An 18630-nucleotide genomic window follows, 5' to 3' on the forward strand; every position below is an offset into this window, starting at 1 on the left:
GGCTCCAGAGCATAGTAGATCGAGTCATGCATAGTAGGCTCCAGAGCATAGTGGATCGAGTCATGCATAGTAGGCTCCAGAGCATAGTGGATCGAGTCATACATAGTAGGCTCCAGAGCTTAGTGGATCGAGTCATGCATAGTAGGCTCCAGAGCATAGTGGATCGATTCATGCATAGGAGGCTCAATCAACTCACTTGCTTCGTCCCTGATATTAATCAATTGTGAGCGATGGCCTCCCTAAGATGACTTCTAAATCTGGCTCTATAGCTGGCTTCCTTCTACCAATTCCCAATCCTGACTGCAATACTATCATTATCTACAGCTTCCTACCTAGCAAAGCTCGTTAACCCAAACATAAACTTGCTTAAAACTTCTTTTCATTCGCATGCTTTGCGGTTCTTTCCGAGAATTTTTTCAGCATATCTTGCACATTTTCTCATTCAAATCTCAAACATATATTCCTACGACTAATGCAGTCATAATAATCATATGTTGCTGGAAAGCATAATAAACTTTCTCATATTAATGCAGAACTACAGCAACATTTGCCTCAATCCAAATATCAAGTAGAACTTCAAAGAAATCTTCAAACAATCAAAGATATTTCCTATCACATGCACAACAAATAAAGCGAATCTACTTAAAAGTTTTCTATGAACCTGCATTTTGTGTGTCAAAAACCACAAACATACCCTCCAGTACAATTGTTACGATTATGATGGAATTTGTGCTCATTTCTTTAATGAGAAATGAATAGTTTTATGCAGTTTGTGAATTTTATTTATCATTGCTGTTTAAAGGCATTGGGATTGCTGGGGATGAATACTTAATAAGGATGTGAATCCTATCACTGATTTAGGGATATTTTATAAAAGGCAAATAATATTTTCATGCTACAGATACAACACTTTGCTACCTAAATGCGGTCTTTTTGTCTGTTAGGGATTTCAGACATTGAATTAAGGTATAATTAAGGAGGAGTCTTTGGGTCTTAGAGCAAACCATGGAGCCAGCCTTAGAGTCAGCATAAGAGACAGCCTTAGAGTCAGTCTTAAAGCCTACATTAAAATCAACTTCAGAGTCAGCTTTAGAATCAACCTTAGAGTCAGCTTTAGAGTCAGCCTTAGAGTCAACCTTAGAGTCAGCCTCAGAGTCAGACTTAGAATCAGTCTTAGAGTCAATCTTAGAATCAGCCTTAGATCTTACCTTAGAGTCAGCCTAAGACGCCACCTTAGAGTTGGTCTTAAAGCCAGCCTTAGACCCAAACTTAGACCCATCCTTAGAATCAGTGTTAGATCCAACCTTATACCCACTCTTAGAGCTAACCTTAGAGCCAGCCTCAGAAGTCATCTAAAGACAACCATGCATCAACATTGGTCCTTTTGGCCAATAAATTAACCCTTGTCCATCAAAATTATTGTCTCTAAAATTCACCTCAGCCATAATCCCCATCAGCATCCCACCCCTCGTACCAAAATTGTTTACGATAACTTTTAGCAAAGACATAGAAAATGAGTTAAAACTTGTTCATTCCTCATCATAAAATAAAATGTATAAAAAAAAACTGAAAATTTTCTCTCACTATTCATACTTATAACAATAATTCATAATGGAAATAATAAAGAAACAACTCAAAATTACCCATTTTATATATATTTTTTAAATGTACGACGAAGAATAAAAGCGGAAAGAAGTTTTAAATTGAAAAAAAGGTTTTGCTCTTGTTTCGTACCCGAGGCGTTGGATATTTTTTTTATGAGTTTTTAAATTATTTGCTTCCATTGATATAAAACAATTCAGACCTCATTTTTGTGAATTAAATGAATAACAAGTGAATGCCTTAATTATGAACAGTTATTTCATTGAGGGAAGTTTTCTTATACAGCAGGAAGTAAAATTTTTAATGGTTTTTTTGCGCATTTGTCACAGATTTTTGGATGTTAATGGTATTATAGTCGGATATTAATTAACTGGGTATTTACATTGAGATGTCTACTTCAGTTAATTAATTTAAAATAAATTAACAATTTTGAAAGACAGCACATGGTGCCAAAAAAGTCATAAATGTGGCATGAGGACAATATCGTGTCGACTTAGTGATAGTTGCACTCGAAATTTAGTTTAATTCCATCCTGATGCCAGCCTGATGCTGAATTTTCATACAATTACTCAGTTATTCATCGACTTAATAAGTTAATTTCCGTCAAACAGGCATAGAGTATATTTTCATGCTTCAGAAATACCCCTAAGGTACCTAAAAGTTGTATTTTTGCCTGTTAGGGTTCTAAAAGGAACTCATAATGCAGACAATTGATTGATTTGCATAGTTTCAGGCAGTACTGAAAATCAACTCAGATTTTGTATGAAAAAGTCGACTAGGGTTGCCTCGATTCCATGCAAAATTAATCGTCGACCTTTGGTTATACTTACTTCCTTGGTTGATGCACACGAGGGTCTAGTACCGCTTGTATAAATTCTAAAGATTAGGACCTGGACGAATGTCTCAGTCTTGTTCAAATCATACAAATTGCAATTCAAGAACATCATTTCATCCTCAATTTTGAGTCAAATTGACAGTTAAAATCGAGTAATTTCCTCCTTAATCACTCAAAATTCCTCATCTGATTTCAGTTTACTTGTATAAAGTTTTCCAATGCCAAAAGCATTTTCACAAAATAGTTCAACAATTTCAGTTAATCTGAAAATTTACACCGACATAAACTCAAAAATACCATAAACTTTATTAATCCTTCATGACTGCCATGTTACCAGACTATAATTTAGAGTACTTTACACAAAAAAATTTCCACTAAAACCTCATTTCTGATGCTAAAAATGAACATCAACAGCTTAAGGGCATCAAAATTCAGAAAAGTTTTATTTCGACTGTTTGTAAAAAGCAAAAACCCATCCACTTCATTCGGTAATTACCAATGCTAATAATATTAAAATAAAGCAAAAAAAAATGAGAGCAATTGAGGTCGTCGAAAGTGTTAAAAACGAATAGCTTATTACTCCTTCGAGGCTAAATGCCGACCGACACAAATTGAAGACTTCGCCTCCGTTTGGCAGCCCTATTGACACCATTTGGACTTCATATAGAGGCAATTTCCATTTGGTATTAGTAAAAGAGGTTAAGTGGAAGCTCCGTGGCGGACCCTTCTTCATTTATGTCGCTCGGGTTCATATATACAGTTAGTTGAATTGAAATGGGTATAAAATAAAATAAATTGTAAAGAATTGTAATTGTGTCATGAGAAAAAAACATTTGTCGTTGTCATAAATATAAAAGACGAATGGAAAGTCTTCGTTTTTGGTCTGTGGACTCGATAAAAAAAGGAAACGATTCTGATGGAAGTTTTAAAAGCCTTAAAAATCATGAAATAAAAATGGAAATTATCTGAGACATTTAAATTGATCTCGAAATGATCACAAGGACATACATAGTCCTTAACTTACTTACTTACTGCCTGGAACCATGCTATGACTTGGAGTCTATGACTTTCCATCTGATTCTATTGCTTAGAGTAGGCTAAGCAATACTATAGCATACAATAGATGCAACTGTCAACGGAGGCGGACCTCCATTAAAGCCTGCCATCTCTGTTCATGATAATGTTAATTCTGGTCATGTTAATGCTGGTCATGTTAATGCCAACTCAGGTCATGATATGAATGTCATGATGTCATGCCACTGCCATAAGCATCTTAAAGCCATTAATAACTACATCAGTTCCACAATATATCTTCACTCATGAAAAAATCCAGAAAACCAACTCTGTCTCCCTCACATCCATTTTATAGACACAAACACATAAAAGGACTGAAAATAAAAAAAAAACTTACAAAGAAGCAAAAATTTTATGCAAATATTTTCGAATAGCAAAATCATAAAATGATTGCGTGAGCTTTTTACATATCTAATGGCATGCCACATTGCAATGCTAACGCCCTTCCCGCATTAAAAATGTTTCAACTGACAGAAATGAATGTGAGTGAGATTGTATTTAATATGAATAATTTTCTTCTTTTTTTTGCTTCATAGAAATTCAAAACGTACAGACAATATATTAAATATTGTATACGCACATGCCGTTCGTGCAGTTTTGAGAGGTTGACGCTTGTGAGCTTGTCTGGGGGTCTTTTTGTCCTGTATGACCTAGATTTCTGACTCTAAAAATACAGTTATGAGGCTCCAGCAGGACACATTGACGTAATTATAAAGTTTGTCATACAATCAGTGCTTTAGCGACTGTATTGTGGCACTCGGAAATATTGAGTTTAAATATTTAAGTCCAGCAACATTAATTATCATAAAATGCGCCTTAACACTAATTCATGTGTCACTGCTGAAATTCGTCCTTCTTCTCATTATTCACAAGCGCGAACATGTTTTTCACAAAACTCTTCGTAAGTAGCGAGACATACATGCATAAATGCTGAAAAATAAAATGTTTATTGAATGAATGGGAAAGTTTTTGATGCTTCCTGACAGTGAGAAGCTTCCTGTGACGTGTATTCATGGTGGGGAGGGAATCAGGAGTGGGATGCGGAGAGGTTTGACCTCTCAAGTGGTCATACTACTAAGGTTCTCGTATAAAAATCATAGTTTCGTACTTCAGGACCTAAATATTGCGATCGGTCGTGAGTTTGTTCTTTTTAGAATCATATGCAGTGATTACATGACCCACAGCCTTCCTTTGTAGGCATAAAACAATTAAGTGTTCATCAAAGGAGTGATTTTGATCTCGCTATAAGCTGAAGCTGAAACGCCTTAGCGCTGCTGTGGTTGAGCTGAATATAGAGCTGAATAGCTTTTACTAAACTTTTCGCAGCATATCAGCGATGTCTCTATGATAAAGTATTAGTGTTGGCAACCTGTGTACCGCGGCACCATGGTGAGCTGTAAAAAATGAATGTTTGCCCATAACTGCAGTAGATTAACATACCAAGAACATGATTAACTCTGAATTTAGACGATTTAAGGGAGTTATACATAAGAATTCAAATTTGTACATTTTAATTATTGAAAATCAAGTCCTTAAATTCCAGCAGACAAATTGACACACCTTCATAATCACCACAAAACTGATTCAACCTTAAAAAGCAGCAAATTGATAGAAAAACAAATAAATTTTAGAGATTTAGAATATTTAATTTAGTTTAAGTTTTTTGGCGAAGTGAATGCGGTTTAAACATCAACAATGGCTGTAGAAACCGGAATATAATAAACAAAACTGTATTCCATACATGTGTATTTGGCAGCATAGTTGAAAGGAAATAGAAATAAATACAAGAATACAACAACAATGTTAGTATAAAAAAATTGGGTGGTGGCTTTTTTGAAGCAGAAGGCAATGAAAGCTCTTTCTGTTATGATTCTATGGCACGTGAGTGACATCATTTGCATAGCATAACATTTGTTTTCCATTATGTGAATTTTTTTTTTGGAATGGGTTTTTATATTCACACCGTTTTAATGTACTTACTTACGTACTGGAACCATGCTCTGACTTGGAGCTTAGGTTGCTATAAAAGACCTTCTATTGACTCTAATGCTGGCCCAATCACAAAGCTTGTTCAAGTTTGTGAAGCCTAGGCGATGTGTAACCTAGGGTACTACAAATGGTTTAAAATCTGACTCTATTGCTGGCCGAATCACAAAGCTTGTACAAATTTTCAGTTTTTACATCTAACTGGGATTCTTTCATTACCGTCCTAAGCCATGTCACCAGCCTCGTTCCACCAGGGAGCCTTTTTCCTTGTGAATTCCAACTTAAGGCAGGATATCGACCTAAAGTCTCTCTATCTCCCAGCTTCAACACTATTCTGCCTTCAAAATATATAAAAAAAAAATAATCATTAGCTTTTCAGACCTTAAGGTCCATAGCTGCGCTTTTATATGCGTTTCATGAGTATTGACAGTTTAACATGTGAGGACTCGCCAGATCATCGTTCAAACCTAGACCCAGAGTGTGGCCGTCTCAAATTCGAATTCTTCGACATTTGATTGTCGAATTGTTTTTGAGAAAGCCACACTCTGCCTAGACCTATAGTTATCTTGACAGTGGAATCCGAACCACTTATTTGATGACATTACTGCCTGCAGCCTTCAAAAGGAGGCTGTGAGCCGCCGTTAAAAATTCAAAAAGTCAAAAATTGATATTTCGGTTAATGTACAGGATTATAGAACGAATTTAAAGATGACTAGCTTCTAGTCTGTGTCTAACTTGTTAAGTATCTCCTTCTTAGACAGTCATTATGACAGCAGACTTGTTAGATGTTCAATAAACCTGGAAAAATTTGAAAAATATTAAAATCTTAAGGGCCTTAAGCTATTTACTAACTTACTTATTGTAACTAGTAACTAAGACGCCATATCAGAAATTTTTGGTGTCAATAATAGAGATTAAGCAGAGCCTTAAATGCTCTGTGACAGCGCTTTCTTCATTTGTGTCCCTCAGACAGTCCAATTGTAATCCATGACCTCCCAAAATCACATCCAACTAACATCAAAAATGCGCTTATTTTGCCAAAAAAAGTCTTAACCTCGACCTTCAAGTCGCTTACCTTTCTGTGTGTAGTATTTTGTTGCTTTCGTCACTGCCAAAAATAAATAAAAGCATAATCGAAAAACATCTAAAAAATTCATAAGCAAAGCATAACAAAAAAAAAATTCTGCAGCACACAAAAATATTATTTTTGACATTATTATTCAGCATAAAAGACTTGAAAGAAAAAGAAGTTAAGAATCCATTTGGCTTTATATTTTTGTGTGTGTTATGGTTGCTCCCTTTTTAGTCAGCGTGTGCAGCACACAAATTTTATGACAAATTCAATATTTGCTCATTTATTGAATAAAATATTATTTACAGTTACTGTCGTGAGCTCATGCAAGAGAGCTCAAATCCAATGCAATAAAATGTGTATGTGTGTGTCGTTCCACCCTCGACATTTGAGCAGCTATAGAGGAACTTAAAAAAAGCTGCCATTTGTCATTGAGAGCTTTAGTGGATTCATACACATACGTAAGTCTCGACCGGCTCTACATATCTCATTTCATCATAAATCATAGCGAGAAGTTATGGTAATGCGGTTTAACTTGCTACTTCCTTGTGTGTATGATGTATAGGTATGTAGACAGAAATTTCTTTCCTACTTTTTCTTCTTCTATAGCTTCACATATTTCACTTAAGTTTATACATTTTTTTACCTTTTTAAGGTCGTTTGCTGTGTCTTGTAGGTTGGGGAATTTTTAGATGCGGTTTGTGCATCTTTTAGGTATTGATTTGGTCGTACTTGAGGGGTTCTTTGATAAATGTCTAAATATCTCAGGTTTAGGTTAAGGATTTATTTTTTAATGCCAATGTCTAGGACAGTCTTTATGTTTCGTAGTCATGGGATGCTTTATAGCTATGGATGGGATTACTAGGCCTCACGCTCAAACTTAACGTGCTCCGTTAATACCGCACCACTTGGGAGGCTTGGCTTGGCATAGTTAGGAATGCACCCCTAAGAGTTGAAATTAGGTACTTGGATAAGATAGGCTGAAGGACGTTAAACACCTGCATTGCGCGTTACTACGTAAGATAGAGTTGTCTACAGACATTCTCTATAAGCGGCATATGGGCCCCATGCGCTCTATTGCTGGCTTCCATCTGTCAATTACCAATACCAAAATGCCTTTAATTTGACAAGTCTTAAAAAAGCGCTCACACTTTCCACATCCTTCCAAAAACTTTTCCCATCCACACGTATCGAAATATACATGTTGAGTTACTACTTTTTATACTTAGCAGTCATAAAAATAGTTCCTAAGAAGAAATTTATTGATAGAACCTGCTCACTTTACTTTCTTTTTTGTTTCCATCATCATGGCTCTTTTTCCATTTGTGTCGCTGTGATGCTAATGAATAAATTTTCTCTCTTTTTCATGTAGTTCAGGATGAAAAATAAAATATTGAAAGGAAGCAGAAATTAAAAGTTTTTCTTGTTCTTGTGTTGCTTTTGTTTGAAATGTCTGTAATGCTTTATGAGTTCGTCTTTATTCCTTATGGCACTGAAATCTGAAATGGAAATTTAATGGCAACGGAAATGAGATTGAGAAGTTTTTTATTTTGCACTTTTTGTGCTGCCTGAAAAATACTTTGTTTTGTTGTGCGAAACTTGAGATTTTAATTTATTAAAATAAAAAAATTTGTGAGTTTTGTCTATTAAGTCAATGGTTCTGAAACTTTTAAGCAGTCGATCAACTAAAAATTTGATCTAAATAATGGCTGTAGGAATGATGACATTTTTGAAATAAATTCGAGCCACATCTAAGCATTCTCTATGACATACCCCAGTAACCAGTAGACAGTCTACGTCTAACTTTTAGCTAGTCATAAAGTGTCGCTAAGCTAGCTGCTAGCTGGCTGCAGCGTCTAACTTTTCAGCGTCCTTGTTATACCATGTAGACAGTACTGTTTAACTAGCTTTTAACTAGATATTTTGATAGTTAATAGCTAGCTATTTAGATAGTTACTAGCTAGATATTTTGATACCTAATAGTTAGCTATTTAGCTAGTTTATAGCTAGCTATTTAGACAGTTTATAGCTAGCTATTTAGTCAGCTTATAACTAGCTATTCAGACAGTTTATAGCTAGCTATTAAGACAGTTTATAGCTAGCTATTTAGTCAGCTTATAACTAGCTATTCAGACAGTTTATAGCTAGCTATTTAGACAGTTTGTAGCTAGCTATTTAGGCAGTTTGTAGCTAGCTATTTAGACAATTTGTAGCTAGCTATTTAGATAGGTTATAGCTAGTTAATGAGATAGGTTATAGCTAGTTTATAGCTTGCTAAATTATTAAATTTATGACTCGTATATAGCCTGTAAAAAAGGTTTTCAAAAATACCAAAAATTGTTCGGATTATAAAATTTTATTTATTATTCGGTATTTATTTGGCAAATGGTATAGAATAGGTGCTGAAATACGTGATAAACTGCGTATAAATATGATCAATATGAAAAGAGAAGAGAAGTATGAAATAAGATTAAATATTATAGATAAAAATCATTAAGAATAAAGAATTAGTGTTGCAAACTCAATGATTAAATACTCACTCCTAAACGTTGATGCCCGTCAAATGCCAGATGATCAGCCTATAATACAAAAAAAAATCCACAAAATTTAATTAATTTTTGTTAAATTTTTTTAACACGTTTTTTTATAAATTTGAGTTTTCTAATTTTTTTTTAATGTTTAAGATATAAATTTATACTTACTTCTTGTTGTTATATAATTTATCCTTTTTTACTATCGATTGCCTCTTTATTTTGTTATGATTTCACACTATTTACTTAATTTTATTAATAATTAATCACTCGTTTCACTGTTTGTAAAAAAATAACACAGCTATCTGAAAAGCGACTTGCTTTAAGCTGGCTATAAAATAGCTAGCTGAAACGCGACTAGCTTTAAATTGGCAATTAAACAGCTAGCTGAAACGCGACTATCTTTAATCTGGCTATAAAACAGCTATCTGAAAAGCGACTTGCTTTAAGCTGGCTATAAAACAGCTAGCTGAAACGCGACAAGCTTTTAGCTGGATATAATACAGCTAGCTGAAACGCGACTAGCTTTTAGCTGGATATAATACAGCTAGCTGAAACGCGACTAGCTTTTAGCTGGATATAATACAGCTAGCTGAAACGCGACTAGCTTTTAGCTGGATATACAACAGCTAGCTGAAAAGCGACTAGCTTTAAGCTGGCTATTAAACAGTTAGCTAAAATTCAGACAGTTAATAGCTAGCGTTTAGCTAGTTTATTTACAGACATACTGTCTGAAATTCAGAACATTCTACGTTTGGTTACTGGGGATACTGGTGTTGTGAAACCCACAACTGGATTTGTGTGTTTCCAAACATTTTGAGACGATTGTGAGACATAATTTAAGTAGGTATAGTTATGCTATAATACGGTGAAATAGCATCAGTGGCCTAAATGGTACAGCGTTGACATTACGTGCCGATGATGTTGGATTCAATCCCCGGTGTCTTATTTTCGAATATTTTTTTTTTCCATTTTAAAAGTCCAAGGACGTACTTATGTCCGGTGCAAGCGTTCACCCAGAGGTCAAAATTTGACTTCGATTTTATATGAAAAAGTCCACTCGACTTCAAAGAAAATTTGAGTCGACTTCAAGCCCTGGGTACAACTGGTGTAGCAACATGGCATACCTGTACTGCATATATGGTATATCATGTTGTACCTATCGCATCGTACCGCTATTAGAGAAATCAATCCCTAAGAATTGTCACAATCCTGAGATTTTGTCGATGTCAAGACTCCAAGGATGTTTCACAGTTCCAGAGCCAACTAACCACCTTGACATAATTTAATAGGATTTTAAACTCAACAAAATTAAATTTTTCACTTTAAAAACTTTAAAGCATCACAGCTTCAAAAACAAGACAAAAACTGCAAAAAAACGTTAAAAACTTTCTTAAGAACTGCGGAAAATGAGAATAAATGAAAGGACAGAAGGGATTGAAGATAACAAGGAAGAAAAAAAAATGCAAACGACCCAAATACATTAGCCAAATTAGAAAAAAAACTGAAATTTCATTAACGTATTATACTTATAATGTTATGCCTCATAATGAGGAATTATTTGACTTCTTTTAGTTTTTTGTTGCTTGTCATAGACGGCCTGGATATGAATCGGATGGGAACTTATTAGGAATTTTAAAAATTCAACGATTTCCTTTAATCTCTCGATTATTATAGATTGACAGTTCCGATTCCTTTTGGGTGAATGAATATTATGGATATTTGGACTTGCTTGATATTTTAAGGGATATTTTGGATTGTAAATAATTATTTGGGGGCAGGAAGGTAAGGAATATTCAGGTAGAGCAATATTAGGCAACCTTTTTTTGTGCCACGGCACATTTTGACGGTAAGCTACGACCGAAACCAAAAAAGCATCCGGTTAATGTCATTTCTCAATAAATGTATGTGTGTCGCGACACACAGGTTGATCACCTGGGCAATGATCCGTAAATCCGTCAAGGAACTTTAAAGGCCATTTTTTGGCATTATTTGAGGAAGGCCATAGATCTGTATGGCCAGCGAAGTAAGTAAGTTAACCTAATTTAAATTGGAAGCCGCAATATTTTTGGCAGCCATACAAACGCCTTCTTCGTTTGTGTTGCTCGGGTACATGGACATTTTCGGCAGTAAAAAAATACGCAAAAAGCTCAAAAATTTACAGAAATAAATCAAACTTTGTAATTGACATCATTTATGATCGTCCCCACAAAACTGTAGTCCTGGAATAATATACTTAATAATTTGATTATATCCCAACCTCATACAAAACCACTACTGTCCATATTTCCAGCATAAAGTACCTCAACAAAAAAGAATTCCCATCTCTAAAATTAATTTTTAATTATGATAAAAAAGTATAACAGAATGGATATAAAAGGATATGAATTCAAACTATTGTTATGGAAATTCAATTATGGCTTCTTTTTTTAACTCCCTTTGATGTTGTAGTGTCTCTTGACTCGGGCGATGTCAGAAAAAAAAAATAAAAGTTTTTTCAACTATTGTGGAAAGTTCAAAAGGAAATTACGAGATGTTTGGATAGAGCATAAAGTTGCTCGTAATAAGCTTATTAAATTGATGTAAAAAATACTGTTGAATGAAAAAAATGATTAAAGTTTAAAGCCTTGTAAGCTCTTGTAAACTTACATAAGTATAAGCTTTGCGTTATATGCGTTTCAGGGGTAATTACAGATTAATGAATGATCTGGTGGGCAAACAAGCCGTACTCAAATTTAGGGCTACGGTTTTGTAGCAAAGCTCGATGTGGACCCGAATTATGTAATTGACTTGAGTCGACTTAGAGCTCTCTAAGCTTCCGTAGAAAAGAGAAATTTTGACATGGGATAGGATCGAACCGATGACCTTCGAGTTACCACATTGATTATGAGCCAGACTCCTTACTTATTCCACCAACAAGACACTTAGCTTCTTCAGTTTATAGTGGAATCAGAAGCACTACTTTGCTGTCATTGTAGGATCTAGCTTTCACTGCATATGGCTCGAAAATGGACAGATGAGAAAGTTTCTCCTGCCGAGTCTTGAACTCATGTCCACAAAGTTGGTATTACGATAATTATCCGTATCAGGGATGGTCTAGGACGGTCAGGGATCCTTTCTGAATGAATTCTCATTTATCGCAAAAAATTGCGATGCATAATATTAATCCACTAAATTAATGAGCTTGATCAAATCATCAAATAATAAAAATTCAACCTAACTTCACTTTTAGCAGTAGAAGCTCCTTTAAGTCTTTAGGTTTTTAGGTATTTAGGTCTTTCGATTCAATTTCACATGACATATTACTTCGCAAATTACGCAAGTTCCAACTTCCACAATTCTTCTATAACCTTATCAGTTCTTATTTTGATTCACGTTCCCAAGTAGTCCGCTCACAAGACACTCTTAGCGATTCATTATTGATTCTTTTCGGCACACCACAAGGTGCAGTCATCTCTGGCTTACTATTTAATATATATATTAATAGTGTTGTAAGACTAAATCTTAACTCATCAATTTTTATCTATTGTGACGATGTCTCCCTAGTCACGTCAGCAATAGAACCATCAATTCTCCAATCACATATCCAGAATGATCTAAATGAAATCTCCAAGTGGCTCAAATTCCATTTCCTTACCCCAAACGCCAAAAAGACAAATTTCTTACTTTTCCACAACAGGAAACGTAATGAGTACTTCACCGAAAATGCCCTATATCTATCGCTAAATGGAATTCAAATTGAACGTGTAGAAAACTTGAGAATCTTAGGACTGTACTTAAATGAGACCTTGAACTTCGCTTCGCACTTCCAAATGATTCAGTCAAAAATTATCCCCTTCATATTCGCACTGAAACGAATCCGCCATCTAATATCTGATAAAACCGCTCTGAGTATGTATTTCGCCTATGTCCAAAGTAGAACTTCCTACATGAACATAATATATTATGCAGCACCAAAGTATCTTATCCAAGCCCTCGAGATACTACAGCGAAAAGCTTTAAGAATTGTCCTAAAAAAAGACTGGTACTCCAGTAAAACTGATTTATATTCAATAAATTGTCTACCTATCTCAAAGCTCTGTGAGCTATCATCACTTACTCTATTGCATAAAATAATTAACAATACTTGTAAAAACAATGTCACGATCAGGAACATGAGTCACATCCACAATTTTAATACGAGAAATCGGTCGAACTTCTCTGTCCCTACCACCAATACCCAACTAGGCAAAATGGTATTAGAGCATCCAACTTCTACATCCGTTCTCTTATAAGTTACAATTCCATCCCAAACACTATCAAAAATGCCAGATCAATTAGTTCATTTAAATTAAAACTCAAAGAATTTTTGTACGAATCAATTTCGAATGACCTCCAATAGTAATGAGCAACTATGATACAAAGCAGCAAAATGTTTACACTTAAGAAAGAAAATATAAAACAGCAGCAATGCTTATATATAAAATGAATCAAAAAAAAAGGTCTTTAGGTCTTTAGGTCTTTTTATCTTTAGGTATTTAGGTCTTTAGGTCTTTGGGTCTGATCTATGGTGCTGAGTCATGGAACATGACCACAGCTGACGAAAATGCAATAGGCGCTTTTGAGAGAAAGGTGCTTAGATCAATATTTGGACCAAAAAGAGTGGGTGACCTTTTCCGGAGCAGGAGCAATGAAGAATTGTATCGGCTTTTCCATGAAGCTGATATTGTGAGACGCATTAAAGTGAATAGACTTAGGTGGGCTGGACACGTTATCAGAAGGCCTGTTGATGCTCCATTGGTAAAGGTATTTAAATCCAACTTTTTAGATGGCAAGAGATCGCGTGGCAGACCAAAGAACTCATGGAAGGAAGCTGTCGATAGAGATAGTGTCACACTTGGAATTGGAAATTGGCAAGCGGTAGCCAGCGATAGAGCCAGCTTCAGGAACCGACTGAGGGAGGCCATGGATCACACTTGATCTGTACGGCCAGCGAAGTAAGTAAGTAAGTAAGGTCTTTGGGTCTCTCGGAGGTTTCTAAAACTGGTTCTATCGCTGACTGCCCAATTATAGATCGCTTGCAATCAGCAATACTTTAACCAAACATGAATTTTTCTCCACCCCAGCATAACCCTGTCATAAAATTATCAAAATTAATCAATCTAATTTTTACTTCCCATTTCCAATATTTTCAGATCAAAAAAGCTGCATCTTTTATCATCAAATAAATCGATATCAAATCTGTGTCGATTTATCAGCCTAATTTTTTTTTATATTTTGATTTTCGCATCCCAAATCCGGACAGACGTCAAAATAGCTCGGCATAAAAATTGAGGGTGGTAATACATAACATATACAACAAAACCAACAAAAATTAGTGTGAGATGCGACGTCGTAAGCGCACGGAATTCTTCAAATTATGTGGTTTATGTTTGACGACAATAATCATCAATTTTTTATCATTAATGTGTACATTAAATCAGGCTACAGCCCTAGAATTAGAAGAGCGTATGGAAATAGTAAGAAAAGTATTACGAGAAGTGCCTTTAATAGACGGGTAAGTACAACAACTTTTTGTTCTGTTTGTGATGTGAAAAAAAGAATAAATCAAATACAGCATTAAATTATGGTCGTTTACATGGGTCACTAAACATTTAAGTCATGTATGTATGAAGGCATCACACAAGCACACTTTATATGTGTATCTAAATGACTGACTGTGTACACTTACATGTGTTGCGGCATGAAAAAGGAACAGAAAAGCAGCAGCAGAAGCAAACAAAAATATTTTTATAGCTGCTTCTACATTGTTACATGAGTTTTTAGCATAACTTTTTATTTCACTATGCTGTGTTATGGGTTCAGACATTTTGGATTATATTGAAGCTTTTAATGGAATTATTTTGAAATATAAAAACTGTTAAGGATGAAGTTTAGAGAGCTTTGATACAATATTGTTTGCATATGTTGATAGTGCATGTTGATTGTGGATTGTAAGGTTGTTGAAAGCAGAATTTAATAGTTTTTGAAAAAATGTCAGGAAAAAGTCTCAATCAGGAACATTCTGTGCTTGAACATTCCTGGACTAACTCACATAGATCAACCACAGTTTTAACTTTTTTGATTGAATTTCGTTGTCAGCAGAAAGTTTATTAACTTTTTTGCAACAAAGTCAGAAGCAGGGATTGAATTTTTTTACGGAATAATTAATTTTCTATGGAAAAATGGACTTGATGAGATTCCGAGCTACACAAATGAGGACCATAGCAGCCATATAAGACCATGGCAGCAATATAAGACCATGACAGCCATATAGACCATGACAGCCATATGAGACCATGCCAGCCATATAAGACCATGTCAGCCTTATAAGGCCATGGCAGCCATATAAGACCATGACAGCCATATAAGACCATGACAGCCATATAAGACCATGGCAGCCATATAAGACTATGACAGCCATATACGACCATTGCAACCATTAAAGACCATGACAGCCATATTAGACCATGACAGCAATATAAGGCCATGACAGCCATATAAGACCATGACAGCCATATAAGATCATGACAGCCATATCAACTGATCTTGTTCTACACCACACAAATGCGCTTTATTCAATCCATTTCCCACCATACCCAACCTTTCCAATTGACTTTTATGGATACTTCGAAGAAGAGAGAAAAATCAGTCAAGTCGATGCATGTTACAGACCCTCAACAAAAGCGACACAAAAAAAAATGTCTAAACACACAGTCAGACATTCACAACAACAACAAACAAAAAAAAGACTGTTGACAATCAGAACGAAGAAAGGAAGAGGAAAAAAAATTTAAATCATGGGTTGGCTTAACTCAATCACTGCGATTTTCATGCTTATGTGCTCTCCGCATTTTTCACATGAGAGGATTTTTTTTTTCTGTTGCCGTTTCTTTTCTTCCCTAAATTTCAAAATTGACTCTTTTTTTTTGAGGTCGATGAATGCGGCAAGTGAATCTTGTGGAAGGAAGGAAGAATGAGAGAAATGAAGTAAATTTTTATTATGCTTACAGAATTATTTTTTTGATGGAAATGGGAAAGTTTGGAAGGAAGTGAATTTAAAGCGCATTTTTTGAGTGTTTTTAAGTTGGCAGTTTTTGGGATATTTGATGTAGATAGGGCTGTGTTCAGGATTTTGAGTGTCAACTTACTCCATTTTTTTTGGAAAAGTTCTTCAATTCCATTTTAAAGACGTTTTTAGAACTCATAGAGTCTTTCCAAATATGGTTTGATGATCAATATGGCTTTAGTCAGCCTCGCTCATGTATATTGAGCTGTTTCTGAATCCAACCATCCCCAGATGGAGCATGTTCATGAGTACGCTCACATGAGCTTTCACGATTATATCAATTAATCCCCTCCATGTTGCATTCCTGATTACGTCCCGTCAATCCGCAAAAGCAGGTTGGTCCTAACGAATCAGGTTAAGTTTGATCGCGAAGCCAAGCGAGCCCACCCTCATTAAACATCCTATAGCAGACGAAACGCAAATAAAAACATTCGACGGTTTTGCCAAAGCAGGTTTCACCAAGTCAGTCAACCTTCAAACAACAAATATTCCCACCAAGTCAGTCAACCTAGCCCCCAAAACTCATCCAATATTCCATTCCAAAAAAAAGCATCAATAAAAAAAAGAAACAGCAACTAAAGGAAAAGTAAGGTAGACGAGAATGGATGAATGTCTGTTGTTGATTTACCAGAATGAAAAGAAGCATTGATGCTGAAATACTTACTTACTTACCAACTTATTAACTTTGCAATGAAATAAAGAAATAATAAAGAAAATTCGACAAAATATAAAAAAAGTACGATAAGGAAAATTGATATTGATTAAGGAAAAGGATTATGAGATTGAGATGTGAAATTTTCTTTTATTTGAGACACGAGGATTTACAGTTGCTCAATGCTACTTCAGTTAAATTAAATTTTAAGGTTGACAGAAACAAATCGAGAAAACTATTGAAAAAAATACAAATTTTATTTAATCGAAATGTCTTCAAATGCAGCAGTAGAAGGAGCAACGAAAGCATATCTAAAAGCTTTTGCTGAATTTCTCTCAAGTCTTGAGATTATCAGGATTTTTTCAAAATGTTCAACAATTTTTTATTGTCAAAAAAACTTTTGGGGAAAACAGCTTGTGCTGGGTCAAGATGTAAATGCTCAATGCCATTATTTTGGGCTTTTTTATGAATCATGCCCGATTGAGACAGTCTATTGAGACTTTTTCGTCAAAATTCAAACTCAGAGCTCGAAGACTCAAACCCGTTTGGACGGTATCGTAAGAATTAGGTACCGAAATACTCAAAAATTCCGTCTTCGAGCCACCTCGACTCACCTGTTCTGATCAAAACACCTGCAATAATGATCACAAGTTTGACAGCTTGACCAACATGATGACATGGAATGCAAAATCTAGAAGTAGCAAAGAGGATGTGCAGTTAAGAGTCTTTGTCTCCACAACGAAATTGAACCCCTAACCCTGCCAACCTTATTTCATCAACCTTTAAACTTCTTCAATATTTTCTTCATAAACCTCCACATGAATCCACCAAAATCTTTATTGAATTTGCCATTTACCTTCGATCTGGTAATCTGTTTTCCACACAAATAGCAACCAAACATCAGAATATGTAAACAATTCCAAACCTCAGTGTGATCCTTAAATCACTTTCGTTTACAGCGATCAGAAAATATGTTTTTTTTTATCCATGAGTTACAGATACACTCGTGTCTGTATAGAATACAGTGTAATATAGAAGATAGAAAGGAAGAAAATCAAATCCTTTCTTAGAAAAAAGCTTTTGCTAGAGTGAGATTTGATGGGGGATAAAAATTTGACTCGTCAGCATGTGAATGTGTTTAAGAATAGAAAGTTTTTTTTTGCATGAACTTTAATAGGATATGAAGGAAAAGCTGTGTGAATGATGGATAAGGATGAATTTATTGATTTTTTTTGGTTGTGGATGGAGTTTTTGAGAAATTTGAGGAAATTAGAGTATAGAATTGATGGCTTTGCATTCAGGAATGTGAAATGAAGCTATTTAAAGTCATGTACTGTTGAAATATTGTCCACATGACAGCCATGTAGACAATATTTAAGGCAATTGCTTGGTTGAAGTTTGGAAACTGCTACAAATCGTATTGTCCGTTTGTCTGTCGTGTATACAACAATTTCGTTGATGCTGGTCAGAAAATGACCTGGAAACTTAATTTTTGGACTTATTGACAAGTGTTCAAAGCCTGACTTCTAAATTCTGATTTGTCAAATTCTTCTGATTATCTCCTTGACCTAGAATACCCAAATCAATGAAACCAGCTTCAAATGTTGCTCCAATTACTTCCCATAACTCAAATAGAATGTCAGCAAACTTGAAAACATCATCTGAACATAAATAAAGATCCTAAGATTCGAACTTCGATCGCTGACTCAATAAGTCAACACCAATAAGCTTCAATTCCACTATTCCAGTATAAACCCAACAAAACATCAACTCCATATCATAAATTTCAAT

General features: G+C 35.0%; 1 protein-coding gene across 1 annotated transcript in view; it reads left to right on the top strand.

Moving 5' to 3' along the window:
• Window positions 1-18630, top strand: part of LOC139086876 (dipeptidase 1) — a 68031-nt gene that overhangs the window by 16780 nt on the left and 32621 nt on the right. Inside the window, exon 2 of the mRNA XM_070635494.1 lies at window positions 14275-14636. Coding sequence (XP_070491595.1) covers window positions 14464-14636 — 173 coding nt within the window. The 5' untranslated portion in view covers window positions 14275-14463. The remainder of the gene's footprint in view (window positions 1-14274; window positions 14637-18630) is intronic.

This window comes from Chironomus tepperi, unplaced genomic scaffold (genome assembly GCF_022539635.2).
Source record: "Chironomus tepperi strain 1889 unplaced genomic scaffold, CSIRO-AGI_Ctep_v1 contig_89, whole genome shotgun sequence".
Lineage (NCBI taxonomy): Eukaryota > Metazoa > Arthropoda > Insecta > Diptera > Chironomidae > Chironomus > Chironomus tepperi.